Consider the following 19,574-nt stretch of genomic DNA (forward strand, 5'->3'; position numbering starts at 1 on the left):
CAGGGATGGCTTCTGCCCACTGGACAACCCCTTCCCCCCCCGCAAAAATAACACCAAAAAACTTTCCGCATTCCCTCCAAAACGAATCAGCCCACATGTTATCTCAGCCATTGGCTTCTCTCGGCTGGGCCTACAGTGACCAACTGTGTTAAAAAAAAACACACACAGGAGGCTCTTGTGAAGCCGACAAAAGTGTCCTGCGGAGCCGAGCCAAGCCTGCCATATGTTCCTGAACTAAGAGAAACGCTCAGAATTCTTGAAATGGCTCATCCGGAGGGGACGTCAGCACTTTATATTAGAAGCCAGCTGGTCTTCTGTACCAGCACATTATGTAGCACATTCTTAACCCTGTCACATATTGTTCGCAAACACGAGAAGCTTTCGACCACATTGACACTTCAAAAATCATGCCTTTTAAGAAAACAAGGCACCAAACTAAAAATAATCCTGGTGGCTGTTTTAGCAATCACACCTGGCCCATAATACACATGTACTTATCGTCCAATCTTTAGAGGCATATCAAATAGCGGCAGAATTCAAAACCTTGCTATCCTTTTTAAATGATTGACAGTTATAATGACATCTAATTACATTTTTGGCAGTCAGTAATAATTCTCCTCATGATTTTACAAATATTTGTTGTTTAGAACCGACTTATAACAGCCCTACTAGGGCTCTGAAGGTAAGTGAGATATTTCTGTCCATTATCCCACACTGGGTACAAACATAAGAGTCCCAGTATGTTGCTTTGACTTACCTGTTGGCGGTACATCGAAAATTTACTGTCAAGTGGTTCATATTTCATCATCCGCTTCTCAATTAGCTGATTGATCTGTGCATTGACCTCATGAATCTGAAATAACGGAAATGTTTGAGAACAGAATAGTTTTCACAGTCCACGCAAAACAGGAGTAAATCCATTGCTCTGTAACAAAAGCACTCTTGTGTTTGAAGACAGAAATAAGTTCAAGGAATACACTAAACTCTTAATGATGAGTTCAGATATAGGACACACATAGATTTTAGAAAAGACCCATGCATTTGGAGCAAACTTTCCAAAACTACAATAATAATAAAAAATGAACCAGCCTTCCAACTCAGAGCTCAAACTCAACATCAATGAGTAAACCGTCTGAGTTAAAAGTGCAATGACGGAACCACGAGGAAGAACTGGCCCTGTTCTGTGAAAAACGATCCATTTTGTGACATTTTCCCTAAAACATAAATCCACGCATGCCTAAATTCCAAGTAGACACTAAAAACTTGACAGCGTTTTACTGATTAGTTTGTGAATGAAACTGGTTAGTTTGTGAATGAAAACAAACCTAGCCCCATGTTTTAAGCTACAGAATCATCTTGGAAGGACCTGCACAAGCTACATGTTCTTTTCTCCTCCTGAAAAATGGTCCAGATAAACTGAATTAGAACATCAGTCATTCCACCCAACGTAGCTGATATGTATGCTAATGATGATGAGAGCTGCCGTGTGCCTCTGGAAGGCACTGGCTTGGGAGGAAAGGATGAGATAATGCAGCATTTGAAATAAAAACACGTCAACAGACATGAACCAAAAGAACTCTACTCCTGGAAGTATCTCAACTTCACCATTACAGTGGTACCTCGACTTAAGAACTTAATTCATATTGGGACTGCGTTCTTAAGTCGAAACATTCTTAAGTCGAAGCACCATTTCCCATAGGAATGCACTGAAAACCATTTAATCTGTATCTGCTGTTTTTCCTTCTTAAGTCGAGGCGCTGTTCTTAAGTCGAAGCATTAGTTCCCGTAGGAACTAATGCAAAGCTGGTTAATCCGTATCTACCATTAGGGGGCAAATTTTTCTTCTTCTTTTGACCTAAGGTGAACTTAGGTCAAAAAAGGGGCAGGAAAGGATTTTTTTTGGGGGGGGGGCTTGGTTCTTAAGTTGAGGCTCTGTTCTCAAATCGAAGCAACTTTTTGCGAACGGAGCCATTCTTAACTCGAATCATTCTTATGTAGGGGCGTTCTCAAGGTACCACTATATTGTCCCCATCCTGGTGTCCTCCAGATGTTTTAGACGAAAACTCCCCTCAGCCCTGACCATTGGGCATCCCGAGTGGTGATGATGGGATCTGTAGTCCAAAGTACCCGGACAGCACCTGGTTGGGGAAAGCTGCTCTGGTTCCCTAGCAACTGGTCCCAAGGCAAGGAAGATCTGACCAACAGCTGGTCTAAGTCCACTTATTCCCCTTTGCAGGGTGGATAATCACTAGCTCTAGTCATGTAACGGGGATGGCACCCTTCCATCAATTCCTACGGTCACTGTCACCAGCAATATAAATTGCCCAGCAGCATCTATCAGGTTATTTCTGGCACTGTGTTCCACGGGAGCAAAAAAACCCAGCAGCCTTGTGTGCTTTAAATGCTTATAAACCAACTTGTGTTCAATATCCCATCAGGCTGCTTTATCCTTTTACAGCAAAACAGGCTAACAGGGCTTCCCCCTCTAGAAGCTCCCATACCGGGTCTGTTGTGACCCAGATTTTGGACACACATTTTCTGCTTTCAGAGGCTTACGGCTTTGTGCATGGAAAATTTCAAAACACCAACTTTGCTATATAGTTTTCTACAATCCCACCTCCAGCCACCTTTGGGGGGAAAAAAACACTATTTCCATTCAAAGAGGGTGTAAAATTTCATTACGTTCACAATCCTTTCAAACCAATGAATTAAAATATTTCACAGAATAGGGGGGGGAAGAGTTTATTCGGAGCGAATTCCACGCTTTATAAGACCCCAAGTCAATATACAATAGTTCAGGGCTCTATATCCCTGGGAGCGTTTTGTGAATGAGGACATTGTGTCAAAAGGGTAATTTGCAGCTCCAGCTCATGAATACAAAATGGGTACCCCAGGATAATCTCCCAGGAAGCCCAACATTATCCTGGGATAACCCCGGAACCTATTTCAGGGCATTCGGATGATGTAGAAGCAACTCTGTTCTAAGAGGAGTCCTTGACATGCCATGTACAACAATAAAATAAGAGTAGCTGTTAAATCAGGTTCTGACAGAGGATCGGTTACTTCGAGTCACATGAAAGTCCCGTTTGCTCCTGCCCTCATGTCCAGTCTGGGAGCTTCTCTGAGGCATCTGGTAGAAAACAGGATGCTGGACAAGATGTGCCTTTGATTTGACCTAGCCAGGCGCCTTTCCTAGATACTTATACCCACATAATACCCAAGATGGGTATCTTGTTAGCCAAGATGTATTATGTATTATATCTTGGCTAACAAGAGCAAAAATAATAAAAAATACACCAACAGGGAAACTATAAAGGAAGAAACTAGAAACCATCTGCACCAACCTGCGGGCTGCTCTAAACCATTCCCTGCATGGAGCAAGAGGAGACTTGCCGTGATCCACGTCTGCACCTCCCACTCTACACACCTCCCCTCTCGGATATGGGCCCTCGGATGCCTTTCCAGCCAACCCCAAGATTGCCACCTAAATCCTTCTGAAGTCGATTTACAGCAAAATATGAAAAAGAGCCAAACAAGGCCACTAGAATCACAGAACCATAAAATTATGGAAAGGGGCCTCGAAGGTCATCGGGTCCAACCCCCTCTGCCCGAGGCAGGCATCCCAAATCAAAGCAGATCCGAGAAAGATGGCGGTCCCACTTTCTCTTGAAGGCCTGCACTGTTGGAGTGCTCGCCACCTCCCCCCCTGGGATCATGGGTTCTGTTGTTTTACTGCTCTAACAGTTAAGAAGTTCTTCCTGATATTCAACCTAAATGTAGCTTCCTGTAGTTTGACTCCATTATTACGTGTCTTGCATTCTGGGATGATCGAGAAAAGATCCTGCCTTTCCTCTTCTTACAATCTTGGAAGTATTTGAAAAGGGCTATCCTCTCTCCCCTCGGTCTTCTTTTCTCAAGTCATCGTAACAGTATATTGAGGTGGATAAGAAATCTGTCAGCCTCTGAAAACGAGTTCCAAAAGACGGACCCGCACAGCTATTTCTGGGTCTCACCATCTAATTCATAGTTTTAAAGTTTGCAAACATCCTTGAGTGATAGAGTCTGAATATTTTGGGTTTGCATATAGGCCCAATCTCTCCATATTTTCCCCGAGACAATTAAGAGACGATGCTAGAATCAAAGATATCCGTGATACTGAAGCTGTAGGTTTTCAACCTGTCAAACGCTGCATTTCTTCCTCTCCACACAATGACATAAATATAGTTAATTTCAAATGAGCTACAGCGTGATAATCTAAGAGCAAAATCCAAAAAAAAAAAAAGGTTGGGGAGAATCTAACACATGTGCTCTCCTACTCTCACGTGAATGCCAAATCACACTCAGCAAGCAAATGTAACACTCACGACTGCAGAAACATCCAGGACCCAAAATCCTCATTTTAACTGAGGTCCCTCAGGAACCTGACACCAAGATGCAGAAGGATTGGGAAGAAAAGAAGGCTTTTCATGCAAACCCAAAATGAGTAATTATCACCTCCTAATTAGCTTTGAACAGTCTATGTGTGGGGATTTTAGTGAGCAGCTTGGAGAAATTTTCCCTTCTTTAAAAAAAAAAGAAAAAAGAAATGAGAATCCAAAAATAGTTTCCTTACAACTTAAAGCAGAAGATCAGAAGTTAAAATATTGATGGGCACACCAAGGAAGATACAAGAAGGAAGGATTTAGGAATCTGGCTGTAGACTAGCAGAAAATGCATTGAGCGTGATGAATACATTTTAAAAGCATCCGACACAGAATCCGTTTGCTTCGAATACCGACTGCAGAACGGTGACACACACTGTGCAGTTACAAATATCAAAGACAGATCCCAAGGGGAAACTGATGGACAACAGTTTATCAAGAGGTTCAATTCTGTTTTGGATGACTTGACCAGAGACAGAGGTATTTTATCTGGCTCTATGTATTGAAGAGCTCATCAATACAAAGGCATACATACTACCACCAAACTACCAGTTGTTAATGGCCATTATAAAGTAATGTGAACTATTTGTACTTTTTCTATTGCAGCTCCTTCTCATCTCCAATTACAATCTTCATTCACCCACCCATCTATCTGCCCAGCTATATACCATTCTGTCACCTGAGCAAATACTCTGTGTTGGGATTAAATGAGCACCAAAGCATAAAAAACCAAATCAGACTATTCATCTCCATCTCGAAGCAGAAGTGTTTGCTGGTTTTGACGCAACAGATCAACATGGACTAATCCCCAAGAAATATATGCAGGCTACTCTGTTGCAAACACAACCTAATAAGGGCTAATCATTCATCATCTCCTGCTATCAACAGAATGCGCTAACAGGGCCCACAGGACAAACTAAACTCCACCATAAGCATAAAGCGGATGAGGCAACAGCGGCATAGAACGCACAAAGCCACATGTAACTAGCACCAAAAAGAATTTCAGACATATTATCTGCAATCCAAACTTTATGAACTCACGTAAAATGCATTTCAATTCATAAACATCTGATTGCAGATAATGTGTCTGAAATTCTCCTGGTTGCTCATTATGTGCTTTTTTGGGGGGGAGGGGACTGTCGAGATGGGTTTCCTGGTCCAACCTACTTTGGTTTCAAGCTCATGGAGATCCAAATGGCTCATTGCCGGCTCTGCAGCCACCTTTTGCATGAGATGCAGCGTTTGCTTCTTGGCCTCCAGCTCTCTCGGAAATTTTTCAGAGACTAGGTAGGTATTGAACTTAGTCTCCTCTTCCAGCCTCTTCATTAAGCCTGGAAAACAAACCCAACGGCCGCCACATCAACATATATCTGAGCAAAGTAAATTAGAAGGGCAATTTGGGGTTTCACGCTATAATAACTATAATTTAAACTGAACTATTTAGCGGACAATTACATTTAATTTCTGAGCGAGTCTCCTGAGTTGCAATTTACAGTGCACCGGGACAAACACAGAACCGAACAGCCAACAACAGAGGAAGCGCCACTGATCTTCTCTCTTCCAACATGATTTCTTAATATTTGCAGGAGAAGGTGGGTCCGTCCAAACAGTTTCGTCTCTCACATTAAAGGGCAATTTCTGCCCTGTCTTCTAGTGGACAATAAGGTGCTCCACCTCCTGTTTTGTTAATATAATAAGGCATGGGCAATGCCCACATTGTGCCCATTCAAATCTGAAAGGGCAAAACCTTCATGGCCACGGGGCATGTGTCCAGAACTTGTGTCTGCTTAACAACGCCATGCACTGAACGCTGAGCATCTCTAAGAACCCCACAAGCACTCACTAGAGTTTCAAGCCATTGACAAATACAGTATTTTCTGTCCACAGATGGAAGGTTTACAGCTCGTGGGTTTAACTGCCCTAAAGAAGGGAGGAAGCGCTAAACACATATTATAAGGATCCTAAAGAAGGCTCTCAACCCCATGGCTGGCGAAGACCCACCTCCTCTTGGAACCAAGGCTTCTTATTTGAATATGGGGTGTCCCTGTGGTTTGTTATGGTTACCTATCGCCACCCACAGAGATAAGCATGTTGAATCCAGCCCAGACTGAAAGTTGTCAATATTTGTTGAAGAGCTTCCTAAAATGGTTATCAGAGCTTAGGCTCCTGATCTCTTGATAATGCCGGAAACTATAAGAACAAGCTGAAAAGCTAAAACATGAAGGAAAAATGGAGGGATGGCCTACTTTAGATGTTGTATGGACAGAATAAACACTGTTTCCAAACTCTGCAGGATTGGTTATTTGGGGGGGGTGGTTCCATCCTTTCTCCCTCCCTTCCTTCTTTCTGTAGCTTAATTGAAAGCATTGAAAGAACCTGGCCTTTCAGAAGTTCACTCGCTACAGGAAAATGAATAAAGTGCACTTCAGGGCTTTCCATTTTCCACTTGAACATTTTCTTTTCTTTTTATTAAAAAAAACTTTACAGAATTGCTATGTACATACTCCGTACAGTGTGCTCGGCCGTGGGCTTTATGCTGGTTTGACGTCATTTTGCAAATGGCATCATTACAAGTACACTAAAAAGCTATTAATACTTATGCATCATGTTTTTCAATTTAGATATTTTTATTGTTGCAGGAAAGTTTCACAAAGTTATTTATTGGTTTGCTCAGAGAAACAGGAACGAGGCATCCTTCCCTGCTGGAAGGCAAAAGCGAGCATGCCTCAGCTAGAAATTTTGGCACATACGCTACATATGCTTATATGCACCCCACCAAACAAAATCATGCACGGAAATGGCTGAAAGAACATGTCCCTCTGCTTCTGAGACATAGGGTCTTCCAGAGCACTCTTGGTTTGTGCGCAAATATATATGACCAAAAAATAAGTGGTCAAGAATCAAAAACCACATACAGTTCAGCAATCATTTCTGTTCTTGAGCATTTCTAGTCTGTGTCACATTAGGAACGTGAGGGCCTTGATCTCCTGTGGGCAGCAACCTACTTCAAGGGACTCTAGATCGAGAAAGTTACCACCATAATAAAGCAGTTGATTTTTTTTAAACGCTAAAAAGTATTTGTCTACTGCTACAAATCAGAAGAATCAATTATATATTACAAGGGGGAGGGGGAGAGACAAGGTAATGCGTACCAATCCTCAATGTAAATTCAACAGACAAAAAACACACATCAAATCTCCCTTCCGGTGGAAAATGCTCATGGGTTACACAAGCTTAAAATGCAAAAGTCACAAGAGCTTTTCATATCACCAGGAGCACGTCTAACTCTTTATTGGCAAGGCATCAGTCATGAAATGGAAAGAAAATCTTGGATCCCTCAGCCATTTTTCTTGCTTATCATCATCAATATTTCTAAAGCAGGCTCTTCCACTCTTGCCAACAAAGAGAACTGTGTACTGTGGACAAGGACCAAGCATTAAGTCATTCTGTTGACACTGTAAGCATCGGCTATTTGTGGTTTCGCCAGGAGAAGAGACTTATGTGCGAAATAGGCCTATTTACTTGAGCCACGAGTTACGGTTTTTCCCCCTCCTTGCTGATCACTGTCCCAAGCAGCCTATTATATCGTAGGCTTACCAAAAAACAACAACAAAGAACAACAACACAACAGAAATTGCAAGCTCATCTCATTGCTTCCGTATCGCGTATTGTGCGAGGGACAAAATAAATGATTCAAGGATACACAGAAGACAACGCTGAAAGATTTTAATATTGACCACGTCAACCGGGAAGCTCTTCCTCAAAACCAAAGACTCTGGGAAAGCACTATCCAACAAGACGATAAAGAATTTAAAATGAAAAGAAAGTTGTTGAGATTAAATGAATAGATAATAAGCTATAATACAGGACTACTTCTCTGTGTGTCCCAATCTACAGAATGATAAAATCATAAAGAATGACTCTCGCCCCTCTGAAAGGAGAGTCAAAGAGACAAATGTGAACAGATGCAGCCGCCCACACACTAGTTTCATTTCTGAAATAAAAATCAGAAAGAACAACACCACAACACAATGTTATTAACAACAAAACTATGGGCCACAAATGTTTTAAATAATCAGCTCTAAATAATATCAAGAACTCCAGAAATCTGTTAACTTGTATCATGCCAGACTTTTAAAATTAAACATAAATTTGGAAAGGCGTACATTGTATCCTTCGCCATCTTTTTAAAGAACACATGCAGCGGGTTTTGGCAGCAGACAAGGAGGCGTGGGGATCAAAGCATTTCAGAACTCCCACTTACTTTCTGGCGTGGAATCCACGGCTGCGTGACGCATATCCTTCAGCTGAAGCCGGACTCTTTGCAACCTCTGCTCGGCATGAAAAAGCTTAGAAAGCACACACACAGAGAAAGATCTATTAATAAGTTCAATCTCTGGAAACGCATACTTGCATCAAACAATAATGCAGAAAGGGAGGAAGCAGATAGCCAACTGGCACTCAAGGGGCCAGTTAAGAGGGCCCACAATGTGCCCCTTTCCTCACCCTTTAAGGGGAAGCAATAAGAAAGCTTTTTCCCGGCATGGCTGAGCCAACCTAGAGCAGAGAATGCGGAGGTGGGCCTGGCAACGCTTTGGAAGGTACTAGCCATGCCAACAGCTAGGCTAGCTTTCTGTGGAAGGCCACGATGTGAGCGCGTTGGTGGGGCCAATCTGAGGTATCCGGCTGCGTAAGCTGGAGCAGCAAACAGCATCCTCCCCCACTGCCCCATCTACTGAAGTTAAGGTACACAGGACCCAAACACCAGCAGGTTATTTTAGCATGAGACAGAAATTCCCACATACATCTCTTCCCACGTCTAGCAGTAAAATATACAGAGATCATCATCATCACGCGCCATCAAGTCCATTCCAAGCTACGATGACCCTTTTCAAAAATGTCTAGGTATACAAGGACTCAGGAGGGGTTTATCATCCTCTTCTTCTGGGTGGGATCCCTGGGAACACTGTGCAGCTGGCCCAAGGCTCCCCAGGCTGGCTCTTCTCCCAGGAGGCCCAGTGGCGGAATCAAACTCCCCACCTCTGAGTCCGCAACCAGATACTTAACTGACTGAGCAATCAAGTCAGCTATATGGTAATAACAACATATAAACAGCTAAGAGGTTGCTGCCCTTTAATGACAACCCAATATTTCTGTCTGAGGCAGCTGCTGACCTTCTTGGTTTGTTCAGAAATTTATGCATCTCATCTGTTCCAGAATTTTTTATACAGTACTGGGGTTGTGGATTCCTTTCCCCTTTCATCTCTTGCCATTTAATCCATGAAAGGATTACTGTACTACGGCTCAATCAAATCGCTCTCTTTTTCTGCCCTGTCGTCACCAAAAGTTTTTGCCTTGGCTACAACTTTAATGATGTTAACTTTTGCTGTGGCTGAAATGGATTCAGACGGAGGGTTTCCACGGCTGTGCTGCTGGACAGCTACCTGGTTTTTCTGCTCTTGCTTCTGCTGGGCGAGGGACTCCTCTCTCTCCTTCTCTACGCGAAGCTGCCTGGCCATCTCAAGCATCCGCTGATGGTTCTGCACCGTCTCCACCTAGAGCAGAAGGCAGTGCAAGTCAACCGTCAAAGAACGGACATCAACCGGAGGGATCAGATGTCTCACAGATTCACACCAAGGCTTCTTAAGGAGCTGACACTGAAGTATTGGGCTCAAGTCCTTTAAATATTTTGGACCGCTGCCTTTGGAAAGGTTCCTTTTCCCCTCGTTAGCAGTTTGACCTCTTTCCCAGACATGCCGCACGCAAGCCTTAATCCTTGCTGGCATTCCCTCCCCGAACTTGCGAGCCAAGGATGATTCCACCGCCTTGATACTCTCCCTTACCCGCTTCTTGAGTCGCTCGACCCTCTTCGTCAGTTGCTCTTTCTCTTCTTCCATGGCAGTGATATCCTAGAAAGTGGGAACACTTTAAAATTAGCAGCCGAGAGAGAATTTGGGCCAGCAACAGTGGTCTGACATCTATCTGGAATTATAAGGGAGAGAATCTACCATGATATTTACGTAGCTGAATCTGTTACGCTCAGAATTCCGATTATTCTTCCTTATGCAAGTTTTTTTTAAAAATCCATTCCATTGATTTATACAAGAACCTCATCAACAATGCGTGTATAAAATCAAACATCAAATATAATACAACCTATTCAAGACAGCCTAAGGTACAGAATATAGACAATAATCCCTGAACAGGTCCTTTTAAGGAGAGTGACGGTGTAAAAGTATTTAATTTTAAAATATTTAAATAAGTAAATAAACGTTCATCCTGATGTACATTTCCCTTGATCAACACGCAACACTGGTGGGCAACGTCCACTGGTTTCCACTATTTAGGTAAGAAATAAAACTAAGTCAGGTTTAAAAATCTTTTTGCTGGAATTGTCTCCTATACTTCCTCGATGGGCTCTATCCACCAATGCAGCTTCTGTGCAGGTTAACTGAAGCCCTGTCAACATCTTTGGCAATAAGACACCCTGCAATTTCTTGTTTTTCCCAAAACAGAAAGCTAATGGAAGCAGATCTTGCCTATTTCAGTGGGCTTCTGGGCTGCCGCACAAATTTGTATCTTACCTTTTAAATACAGTAATATTTTTCCATGGCATATTTAATTCTCCATCAGCATTCAGAAAGCTGGTATTCCATAGAATACCGTAACATAGCATAAAATTATGGAGCAACATAAAATAGTGTAACAGTAGATAAACCAATTTTTGTAAGCCTGGCAAAAGGTCTTTCTCTGATGCTAAAAACCGAATATGGGAACCAGGAAAACCTTCCCTTCAAACAGAAAATAACCCCAAATAAGGGTTTCTGTAACTCAAAATGCCTTGGTATAGGGAGAGTAAATTCTAGCCAAAATTAAGCAGGATGATCAGTACCACGGATCTTAATGTTACAAATTTCAGATAAGTTTAATGCTACAATTGCAATCACTTGGGGGTTAAGCACCTCAAGAGCTAGACGACACCCTAAATACCTACTCCGTAACTTTTGCATACGTTCCTCTTTCTTTCCACAGTGCTGGCTTGCACTCCACCCATTCTGCCTCTTCAGAGTTACTGGAATGTTTGAGAAAGCAGCCTGAGGCGTGACACAGCTCACAGTAAGAGAAGTAGATGGGCCATAACCTCCCTCACAGCAGTCCTGATCAAAACTGGTGTCACTTTGCAAGGTAATAATCTTCCTCGCATGGCCACCACCGCAGTGGGGGATTTAAGCCAGATTAAAACTTCTCCTCCCTTTAGCAATCCAGTGTGTGTGTGTTTGTGTGTGGTGAGAGAGCCAGAGAAAGAGAGAAAGAGAAAGGGAGGGAGGGAGGGAGGGAGATCTTCCACCAGTAGAGGACTAACTCTGGCACCTGCAAACTCATGGGGGGTGGGTGGGGATGGGGGGGTTGCACCCAGTTCTAGTGCTACCACATTACTAAATTTTTCTGCCACACCACAACAAGGTGAGACACATTTTTAAATATCCACTTATCTGTTTAAAGTTATGGAAACAGCTTTCCTAAAATGCAATTTCATGGCAGATACATCATCAACGATCAAGTAAACAGAAACTGACCAAACAGAAAGGCTCAAATAGAAAACATTTTGTGGAAAACTGCCATTTTTCTTTTCTTTTTTTACCCTTCGTATTTCTGCAGTTGAGAAGCCAGACGTCTTGAGCTGTTCGCATTCTTTATGTAGGTTTTTGAAGGCCTCTATCAGCTCTTCGTACTAAAAGAGACCAACAGCACGTGAGAGGAGTTTTGAAGCCTGCGCTATGACTTAAAGAGTTAATGAAGACTTTACATTAGTTATGCTCACAAGTTAGTATCTTACAGTCAGTCCCAACAGACACATTGATTCAACGGGATTTATCTAAGTGTTAACTTATCAGTCCGCAGTTGATTCAGTGGATCTGCTCTCTAGCTTAAACTAGCAACAGGAAACTGGCTACTGGGATCAAAATGGTGACCTCAGAGGAATAGACCAGTGGAACAGCCACAATCTCCTGAACTAATTGGACTTGACAAAAGACAGCCAGGCCTCTCAGCTGTGTCCTAACTGCCTGTTTGTTCTGTAATTATGGAAAACTAGCAAAGAGCATAGCAACACACAAACTAAATATTTGCAAAGAAATACAGCCAGAATAGTTTCTCTGTGGTCATAAAAATATATTGCCTATAGAAATAATCGGGGAGTATCAGTAAAATCTCTTGCTCTTTAGCAGATTTAAACAACTGCTTAAACAACCTCACATGGTCATATTGTTTTAAGAGTGGCGTATTATTACAGTTTCTGTTTTGGAAACGTCGGCAGGTTACTGGAGCGCATTTTACATAATGGAAAACTGCACGGTTGTATCTTTATACAAATTAGGAGTGGTGGACACTGAACAAACATACAAGCAGCATTCCTTTCTCTCGAAGCAGCTTTTGTTTACTTCTTTTAATTATAATTCAAATATTGTCAATGGGAGGAACATGTTCACTTTAACTTCCATGGGAGGCAGGAATGCTTTTGGCTGCTCGGCGCAGCACCTGAAGAAACCACAAGGCCCACATGCCACTTGGGTGGCCGTTTTATAGGTGTTCCTCCCACTACAAACAACACGGCTGAAGCGCCAGCGGTTCTGGTAACAGGGGAGGATGCTGTTGTGACCTAGGAATTCTGCACTTGCTTGGAGGCTGGTTCCAAGGCTGAGAAACCAAGGATGGAGCCAGTGGAGGAGACACCAGGTCTGGGAGAAAAACCGAGACCACTACGTTCAGGAGGTGTTACTCCAAACTGACAATGGCACCTCCTGACTCCGGAGCGCCAGTCCTAAGAGAAGCACATCCTTTCCGAGGAGTTCCATGATCCCTGGAGCCAGTGTGCCAGTGCTAACAGGATGCCCAGGGTGTCCTCCAGGAGAGATAAAGGAGTACTAGGATTAGAGATGGAAACAAATCTCAGTTTGGAGGTTCATGCCAGTTCGTACGCTCAGCACCCACAGGTGCCACACACGTTTCCTTCTCCTGCCTCCTCAGCCAGATCCCCCACTCACCAGCTGGTACATGCTTCTTTCCTCCTCTTCTTTGGCTGTTCGGCTAGTTCCCGGCAGGAGCTAATCGCCCACTCAAGCAAGGAGGTGGGACAGGTAAGCCCATGCTCCTGCCGGAGACTGGCTGAAGAGACAAAGAGGGTGCGGTAACTGGGGGATTGCCTGGGGAGGCGGGCAAAAGGAATACGCGCTACCTGTGATGCTGTACCTAGAAACCAGCACAAACCTCCGAACTGAGGTTTGTGCCCACCTCTAGCTAGGATCTGAGCCAAAGTCCTGCTCCTTTAAGATTTCCTATCTTGTGGAAAAGGTTGGGGCTTGGTAGGAGCAGTCTGGGCTATGAGCTATAAAGATCCTCTGTTGAGTGTCGAATCTTTTAGGAACATGACACTGCCCCTGCTGCTTTGCCCCCAGGCATCTAGCATAAGCCGGGACATGAAAAATACAAAACCACACTTAATGGCAACCGTTCAAGAATTTCACAGAGTAGCAAAAGCACTTAGGAGTAGATACAATCTCATGCAGATTGCTTCTGCACTAATTGAGGGTCTTCTCGAACATAGGCAATAACACAATATAGAGGGGTTTTTGCCTTTTTTTTTTTTGGTGCAGAGCGAACTCACCATTCCTTAGAAGGGCCTTGCCAGCACAACCCTCTTGATTACTGAAATCTGAGCTAAGTCAGAAACACATGACAAAAGCTACCTGTCTATTGGTGTCAGCCACTGTGTCATCTTGGAGGAACTCGGCAGGTACATCCACTTTGATGAGGAAACGAGCCAGGTAAGCTCGTTTCTTCAGCTCGTTTGTCCGCTGAAGGAGCCAGTGCAGGACAGGATGAATGACAGGTTTGCTTCCAATAACCAAACCTTGACGAAATGTACTTCTAAATAACAACAGCAATCAAATCTTAACATCAGGGTCTCCTACAGTTATGTTTGAAAAAACAAAGTTTGAAGCAAACATAAATGGGACACTCTTCTTCCTGTGTACATATTAGAAGGTTGAGAGGGATTAACCCTAAATATTTACTTGGCTTTTTTTCCCTAACGCTCAAAGCGCAGTACAACCTATCCTTGTCATGCCACGTTTATGTTATGTTTAATCATGCTTTCCAGATTCCAAGAACCTTTAACCAGAGCACAGAGTGCTGTCCTCTGAAGATGCCGGCCACAGAGACTGGCGAAACGTTAGGAAGAACAACCTTCAGAACACGGCCAAAGAGCCCGAAAAACCCACAACAACCATCAGATCCCGGCCATGAAAGCCTTCGCGAATACCTTTAAGACACCCTACAAAACATTTTCAAAGCACGACAAGAATATGCAACAACAACAAAATAAGTACCAATGGTAGAAGCCAACGAAAGAAACCCATCATGGAGGCAGATAAACCTCACACATACACACACACCCTACTAATATTCCCAACTGAAAGACGATCTGGCTCACAGATTATTTTCAAAACTGAGCCGTTTTCAAGCTCTGCTCTGTGAGAAGTAAATGCCTTTGATAATTAGAGCCCCCTGTGAGCCAAAAGCCAAGAGGCAGTGGCCTATTGTCTCTCTGACTTTGCCTCCTTCTAATCTGCCTCGGTCACTGTTCCCCCATTTTTTTATTTCCAGGTAAGACCGAATCATTTTACCCATAGCAAGGCAAAAATGCCTTAAGAAATTTAGTTTATTATTGCAGGCCATGAAACTGATAAACAAACATGGAAAAATAGATTAAAAGACGTTAAACATTCTATGTAATGTATACAAACAGTGCGGGTATAAAACAGAATTCTCCAAAGCATGTCAAATGATTGGCCCAGATTAATGTTTAGGAACTTTTTGTGATTGCTTTGTATAAAAACAGTGCAGCTGTTTTGGGGACAGATAAATTTCTGGCCAGCATCCTTCCAGACATAAGGCAGGCCAAATGAATGATTGGTAATTTCTTTGGAAGTGGCCATTCTCTATACAAATGCTTCTTGCATGAGCTCCTGGTTTTCTATCACTCATTCCTCCTTATCAGACTCCCAGTGACTGCTTATCCTTTGTGGGAGAGTTTAGACAAATAAATTCTGGGTATCAGTGACTCCCCAATATAAATCTCCCTCCGTCCACAGCATGGAGATCCAGTTAACTACAAAGACTGCTTGCACAAATCATGCCTGTGGTGTCTACGAATTAGATCTGTCCTGTCCTCGTGTTCATTTATGCTGCTGCAGAAAAACTCGTCCTGCTGTGGGGAATTAGGAAAAGGGCATGTGGTTCCGAATTACACAAACGCAAGAGTAGGGTGATGCCTGGGTTGAACCACTAAAAATCACACAAACTGCAAGCTTTTATGGGTAAATGTCCCACTTCCTCAGACTGGGCAGCCTAGTGCCGAAAAAAGTATAGATATTGTGCTGTGTAAATGCATAGGTCACTGATTTGGCCTTCCTTATGTCTGGAAGGATACAGGCTTGGCTGGTACAGACAAGCATGTTCCCCACACATATGAATGTCCATGCTGTTTAGCGAGAGTCTATTAAGCAGACTTTGCACTGCCCCTTGATCTTCTGAAATTGTATCATTTTTCCTCTTAAATTGGAAAATTTAAGGAGTCTGGCATTTGATAAATATTGGAACAGTAGCACCCTCTAGTGTTCAACATAGATAGAAGGAGCTACGGAAGAAAGGAGGAAAATCGCTGCCACGCTAGAACAAACAAAATAAGAGCAAAACTTTGAACATGTTCACTTAGAATCAAGTTCAGTGATGCCTCTAGGCCTGCACAGACTTGGGAATGCAGGAAAGTTAATGAAAAACAAAACTTCTGAGAGCATACATTCAATATCAACTATTCTAAATTCATCTTTACGTACAGTTCTAGAGCAAATAGCAGCACTCCCAGAAACATTAATCCATTGTCAAAGTAGACCCTCAACCAATGAACGACCAATAAGACTGAGAAGCAGCATGACAAATCTGCAAACAATATGACATTCTGCCCGGTGATCTGATCACCTGACCTTGCAAAGAAGGGTTCAAGTATCTATGCCGGTGGCGCCAACTTGCTGATACTAACAGAACAGAAATACTTACAAGTCACTGGTACCTCCTGGAGGTTTATATTTAAGAACACCGAGAAGGCTCAACATCCGTTTGGCTGTCTGCTCTGGCAACTCTTCTCTAATGTCAACAACATGCTGAAAAGTTTAAAAATAGCCAAGCTATAATTAAGTGGGCAAACTCTTGTTACGTGAGCAAAACAAACATTCTTGTGAGAGAGAAAGTGAAAGTTTATACACAGAAACAGGCAAGTTTCACACTCTTACTGCCGCGAAGCTTTACAAGCTGCTTCCCCGACTTGACATAAGATTCGGCTATCACAGGGACTAGCCTTACACAACATCAAACCATTGATCCAGTTAGCTCGGTAATTTCCACACTCAGTGGCAGCAGCTCTCCACATTTTCAGTGTAATAATTTCTCACCGCTGTCTGGAGATGGCCAACGATTGCATTTTGGAACCTCCGAAATGCAAACCATGTGCTACTAACAAATAAAAGGAAGCAATAATGCTTGAAAAGTTCGGCCTTACCTTCGGGTCAATCTCTCCCAGAACATCGCTGAGCAACTGTAAGAGCTGCATAGACTCCAGCGAGTCAAATGTGATTAAATTAAAGTTCTTCTTGAAAGGTTCCTTGTTAAGCTGTTCCACGATGAATTTGAGCTGGTCACTCATGATGGCCCCCTGAAAGCTCTCTGGAAGAGGAGAAAGAGAGATTGAGAGCAAATTGTGGAACAAGTGTCACAGAATCTGTAAAACCAAAGTAATCAAAACTGGGAAGGAAAAAGCTAAGCAGATGATCAACTTGAAGCATTTAAATGGATTGCTGTGCTCTATTGTTTTCTAAACGTGTTTTTACTGTTGACTTTATGTACTGTTTTTAGTAATGTACTTTAAAATTATTTTAAAATGTTTATATACTTACCTTTTTAAAGCTTTTAATGATATACTGTACGCTCCTTTGGGTTCTTTTCAGGAGAAATTTATTTGATTTATTTAAAATATTTCTACCCCCTCTTTCTCCTTGAAAAGGACCCAAGGCGGCTCTTACAGCAACGAAAGGCAATATTTTCAGTTGAAAACGATGAGGATACAGCAATGTTTCGCATCCTTAAAAGCCAGTATTTCAAACTACGAACCAGGAGGCTACTGACATCATTATCAGGCAATAGGAAGGCAAAAATCATAAAGTTTACCACAATTTTTAGAAATTCTGCTCTGAGCAATGGAAACCACAAACAAACGGAAAACACAAGGAGTACTAAAAACCTAATCTATCAAAAAACCACACACAGAGGTTACTGAGGGAAAAAAGCTTGCCTGAAGAGGGAGGTTTTTTTTATGCCTGCTGGCGGAAGAAAGGCGGGGTACAAAAATATTTTAATTAAACCAATAATAAGCGATCGTTGCCTAATTCTGTCCTCTCTCGGCTCTTCCCTGGACAACCCCTGCAAGGGGGAGGCCAGACTTTCGCCCCTCTTTTTGCACCTCAGCTCACTCCCTCGTCAATCCCAGGAGCCCGAGAGAAAAAGGATGCTGGGATCTGTAGTCCAACCATTTCTTGGGACCCATGGCAAGGAAAATGGCTTGCGGAGGGCAACCTCATCCTCACACCCCTTTCAGCCCCGGAGAGAAAATATAAATAAGAGGAAACGTGTGTGTGAGGGGGGTTTCCTCCAGAGGCCTGGATGTCTCCCCTCACGTAACCCCAATTGGACTCATTACCATGGCAACGCCGGCAGACAACCCTCCCCCGTAGGCCACGCTTTGCCCCTCCCAACAAATTAGCTAATTAATCCTCATAGTATTCATTTCCCTTCTCTCTCCCACCCCCCGGCCATGTTACCTCAGCCAGGATTTGAAAAGCCCCTCTCAAAAATACTCTCCACCCCCCGTCCCTTCCTCACGCTGGTGAAAACAGCGCCAGAAGGCCTTAGCAACGGTTGCTAGGGGACGGTTGAGGCGGCCGCGGCACGCCTTCCGTTCACGTGACCAACATGGCGCCGCGGCGTTTGGGCGGGGCCAAGGAAGCAAGGCGCCTCCGTTGGGAGAGGGAGGCCGACGAGGCGGGCCGGGCGGGAGGGTGGATCTGCGCCTGCGCAAGACCAGAGTGGCGGGACCGGGGGAAGCAGAGCAGAGAGATTCATTCAAACAGGGGTGCGAGGCAGTGACGTGGGAATTCAATGGTAGAATCCTAGAACTGCAGGGCCAGAAGGGAAAATCATCAATAAGCCATAAATAATCTCCTGTAAATGAGAATTGACCACCCTCCAAAGCCAGCCATCCCACTGTCAGTCAGCCTCAGTTTTGCTTCTAGGAATTGTCCAGGCTTGACTTGATGTAGGATCCACTTGTCTGTCTTTCTGGCAGTCTGCGGTATCCACAAAGCTCTTCTCCAGCAGCACACTTCAAAGGTGTGTGCACACTTAAGTAATAATCACAGTCACCACCATCATTATAATCCCTTCACTAAATAATAATACAAATACAGTAATATACTTTCAATGCATTAATATCCTTAGAACATGTTGGGACAAATTCTGAATAAAAAAAGGCGCAGGATTGCAGTGCAGTTTCCGGATATGATGAACCTGGACTCTATCTGAATTTTTCTAATCTGCCTATATATTTCATACAGAAGAGGACAACATCTGCAAAAGTTTATTTCATAATAAAATGTGATTTACACTTTTCGGTGCCACAGGCTGCTTCAGTTGTGTTTTAATCAGTCTAGGTGCAATACACTGATTTGTTTTATTTAATTTTTTTATTTGCAGTACGTACTTATTGTACATCCTTCTGTTGCATTATATTACTTGTACTGATTTGTTTGTTATCCGCCCTCAGAGATGCTTTGCACTAACTGGATAATATAAAATTGGAATAAATAAATTAATAAACTACATTTTTGGCCACTCAATCTAAGGCAATAAAAGTTTGCTGAGGTCTGAAGTAGTTCTGTTCAACCACTGTGGGCCCAATGGGTTCAGAAAGACAGCTGCAAAGTGGCCAATGAATGTATTCAGAACTTTTAACAAACAAATTACTGTAACTGTGTTAAAGAAGAA

At 43.0% G+C, this 19,574-nt stretch overlaps 2 protein-coding genes across 5 annotated transcripts in view; one reads left to right on the forward strand and one right to left on the reverse strand.

The window, feature by feature from the left end:
- IFT81 (intraflagellar transport 81) overlaps positions 1-18,506 on the reverse strand; it is a 37,862-nt gene extending 19,356 nt beyond the window's left edge. Inside the window, exons 1-10 of one of the 4 annotated variants that reach the window (XR_013539240.1) lie at positions 18,353-18,503; positions 17,038-17,201; positions 16,539-16,642; positions 14,168-14,348; positions 12,064-12,153; positions 10,265-10,330; positions 9,866-9,976; positions 8,686-8,770; positions 5,589-5,752; positions 758-853 (exon numbers count right to left, since the gene is read on the reverse strand). Coding sequence is in view for 3 of the 4 variants with exons in the window: in XM_078381768.1 (XP_078237894.1) it covers positions 758-853; positions 5,589-5,752; positions 8,686-8,770; positions 9,866-9,976; positions 10,265-10,330; positions 12,064-12,153; positions 14,168-14,348; positions 16,539-16,642; positions 17,038-17,181 (1,041 nt within the window). In the remaining variant the exon portion in view is untranslated. Of the gene's footprint in view, positions 1-757; positions 854-5,588; positions 5,753-8,685; positions 8,771-9,865; positions 9,977-10,264; positions 10,331-12,063; positions 12,154-14,167; positions 14,349-16,538; positions 16,643-17,037; positions 17,202-18,004; positions 18,219-18,352 lie in introns of those variants that run through there. The other 3 variants (XM_078381768.1, XM_078381769.1, XM_078381770.1) reach the window with 3 other exon arrangements.
- GPN3 (GPN-loop GTPase 3) overlaps positions 1-19,574 on the forward strand; it is a 184,093-nt gene that overhangs the window by 110,033 nt on the left and 54,486 nt on the right. The gene's annotated exons all lie outside the window — the stretch shown is intronic.

This window comes from Pogona vitticeps, chromosome 14 (genome assembly GCF_051106095.1).
Source record: "Pogona vitticeps strain Pit_001003342236 chromosome 14, PviZW2.1, whole genome shotgun sequence".
Classification (NCBI taxonomy): domain Eukaryota; kingdom Metazoa; phylum Chordata; class Lepidosauria; order Squamata; family Agamidae; genus Pogona; species Pogona vitticeps.